General features: G+C 43.1%; 1 protein-coding gene across 1 annotated transcript; it reads right to left on the reverse strand.

The window, feature by feature from the left end:
• Window positions 1-56: 56 nt before the first annotated feature.
• Window positions 57-2,811, reverse strand: LOC129850369 (elongation factor 1-beta-like). The gene is made up of 2 exons (XM_055916820.1): window positions 2,722-2,811; window positions 57-340 (listed from the first exon to the last, which is right to left on the reverse strand). Exons 1-2 carry the CDS (start codon window positions 2,741-2,743, stop codon window positions 102-104), a joined length of 261 nt encoding a protein of 86 aa, XP_055772795.1. The 5' UTR covers window positions 2,744-2,811; the 3' UTR covers window positions 57-101.
• Between the last annotated feature and the right edge of the window lie 254 nt (window positions 2,812-3,065).

The raw sequence follows: 3,065 nt of genomic DNA on the forward strand, positions 1-3,065 counted from the left end.
ATCGGTCTAGTCTAGGGGGGTGGGGGGGCATGACTGCCCTTATGCAGTGGGCTACTCTAGTCTAAGGGGAGCATCCCTATCCTGTCCATGGGCCCTGGACTCTACTCACTGCTGCTATCTGGGCTGGGGATGTCCCGCTGCAGGGCTGCTATGTGCCTGTACCAGCGCAGAGCGTGCACGTGCTGCGGGGCCGGAGGCCTCTGCAGGAGCTCAAAGACCTCCTGGTCCACCCGAGAGGGGCTGAACCCAGCCAGGTAGCTGCGGGAGCTCAGGTACTCATTCAGAGCCACGGTGGCTGTGGCCTCCTCACTTGTGTGCAGCAAGAAGCCATAATCAAAGGCTGTGGAAAACAAGACAGCACACATTCACCCACAGACAAGACACCATTGAAAAACCAAAACTAATTTCGGATTGGTTTCGTCTCTAGACAAGGCAAAGAATTGATGCCTAAGAACGTTGTGCTGCTGTATTTGTTTATCAACCCTCTTGCTGATCAATGCCATCTGAAAGTTGACAACTGGCTAAGAGCTTTGGCTATTCCATCTGATTTGGTGAATTAACTTAAAGGCCCAAGGTATCATTTCAACAACCTGACCCTGCCACTTTGTTTGGTGAACTGGGGGATGGGAGTCTAACCTGTCAAATTCATAAATGGAGTTACAGGATGCAATGAGATGTGCATTATCTACAGTATATTCATGTACAAATACTCAAATGACAACATAAACAATGCAGTATTAACCTTCCATTTTGGTGTTTTGACCACATCATTGGTTATGTTATGACACAGCTGTACTAAGATCATAACAGCGCAGGAGGAAATGTTAACATATACCTTCAACCTTCCTGTTGTGTTCGTTTCATGTTAATTCATTGTGTTCCCGGTCCAAAATGACCACCTCATTATAGCTGATTATGAATCCATAATAATACATATATTATCACCTAATATTGTGTTAGATCTTTTTATCAAGTTCTTGTGAACATTACAAGTTTTGAACTTCTATTTGCTATTTATAGCCTGTAGGCCTCATTGACCTGAGCTCATACAACTCGTTTTTGAGTAAAAAAAAGCATAATGTATGGATTATTTTGACTATAACAAATACTTAGATGAAACATATTGTGCTATTTATCACAGACTACTTTGTGTCAAAGTTTAACAAGGACTCTCTCCTCCTCACCAGTGTCATGATGAAAGATATGATCAAGGGCCTCACATACAGTATATCGTTTGGTCATTGTGCTGCCACAGAATGAATTGTGAGCGAGGCCTCAAAGCTTTATATACCAGAGCTGCAAGAAAAGCTCTATATATTATTGAAGCAATGTTGCGATTGTTTGTGAGAATGCCAACAGGTGTGGTTCCCTTGGGGGATAGATTCTATTGGGGAAAGGTTCCCATGGGGGTTGTCATGGAAGCCAATAAGGGGGGGGGGGGGGGTGAGGTGTGTGTGTGTGTGTGCTCAAACACACATGCATGTGGGGGTCTGGGAGATGGAAGTGTGTCCATCTGATGAATGGACGTGTGCCTGAAATAAATGTTATACACTAATTGTCCTCTCACCCATTAATGTCTAATGACCAGTCATTTTTGACCGGGAACACCACAGGTGTACAAAAGTTAAATAAAACACCCAAAATGTTATGAAAATCATCAAAATGTATTTGGTGTGTTCAGATGCCAAGTGTGGACAAAGTTATGGAACCTTATGACAATCAGATTAAATTAACTAAATTTTACAGAGAAAAAAAACATGTAAATCGGTCCAATTCGACCGGAACACAGCAGGAGGGTTACCAATGGAGAGCGCTCAATGTTGAGAGACTGTTTGTAGACGACTAGCTAGCAGTAGTAGCAGATATTTCACAAGCCATCTAGCTAGCAGAGGTAGCAGATATTTCACAAGCCATCTAGCTAGCTAGAACAATTGATTGTTATTCTACGGTATTCCTGGAAAAGGATGAATTGAGCTTTCGCTTTCAAAATTAATGTCACTTTTCACTGTACCTATCCGGTGTATGTGACAATACAGAACATTTTCTTCCCAGCACACGACCAATGTCAAGAGCTGGAGACAGTGACAGTAAGCTATGAGTAACGTTATTCTACTAAAATAGTCGTGACCGGTGTACCGAGCATCACGCAGCCACAAGTACACCGGTCAGGACTATTTTCACAGAATACCCATATCTACCGTCACTCATGACTCATGTTCTGGACATTCACTGTGAAAGCGAAAGCTTGATTCAGCCCTTTCCAGTAATACGGTAGTATAACCATTAATAGTACTACTAGCTGGACGGCACTTTGATTTAAATACATTCGTGACGCTTGATCACACCGACAGTGTCAACCAGAATGGCCGTTGCAGTGCGTACTTTGCGGTGCATACGTAGGATTTATCGAACGTATGCATCAAGTATGCGTAGACGGCTTGACAGAAATGGTAGCAGAAGGTGAATGTTTAACTTGTGTTAATCATCACGTCTCCAGATGATGCTGCGTACCATATTGCACATTGACGCTATAGATGTGTAGAATGGCATTCATTTCATTGACTATATAAATTTGCTAGCCTTACCGTAGCCAACATTCAATATCGTGCAATAATTTATATTCTGAGAACGCGCATCAAACTATGAATACACGCATTTGCCTTGAAGAGCCGCTGCTGATATTTGGAAACATGAAAAACATGCATCGATTTCAATACTTACCTAACTCTCCCGAGCTTGACATGTCAACAGTCTGCAATTTCTGATGCAACAATAACGTGCCCGGACGTACACGCTCTCGCTAGTCTAGACCAATGACTGTATTCTCTAGACATCCGCGTTGCCTCCCGTTTTTTATGGTCGTCACTAGTTACCACAGCCACAAAGTCAGAAGGCTCAACCAATCATTTGAGGGAGTGTGATTACGAGTAGGCCGGCTCAGAAGACTCGCTTACCCGACCAATCAGATAAGGGAGTGTGATGACGCGTGTTCCGGTTCACGGGAACCGCCTCATTTTCGAAATGGAATATATTGTGTTCAAGTTTGAACCAAATTACTAAGACAT

Source organism: Salvelinus fontinalis, unplaced genomic scaffold, assembly GCF_029448725.1.
Source record: "Salvelinus fontinalis isolate EN_2023a unplaced genomic scaffold, ASM2944872v1 scaffold_1970, whole genome shotgun sequence".
NCBI lineage: Eukaryota > Metazoa > Chordata > Actinopteri > Salmoniformes > Salmonidae > Salvelinus > Salvelinus fontinalis.

Bases quoted from the DNA above. Each gene is read 5' to 3' on its own strand.
- LOC129850369 (XM_055916820.1), bottom strand. From the start codon at position 2,743: ATGTCAAGCTCGGGAGAGTTAG. The intron at 341-2,721 runs GTAAGTATTGAA...TGTTTTCCACAG, and splicing joins GTCAAGCTCGGGAGAGTTAG to CCTTTGATTATGGCTTCTTG.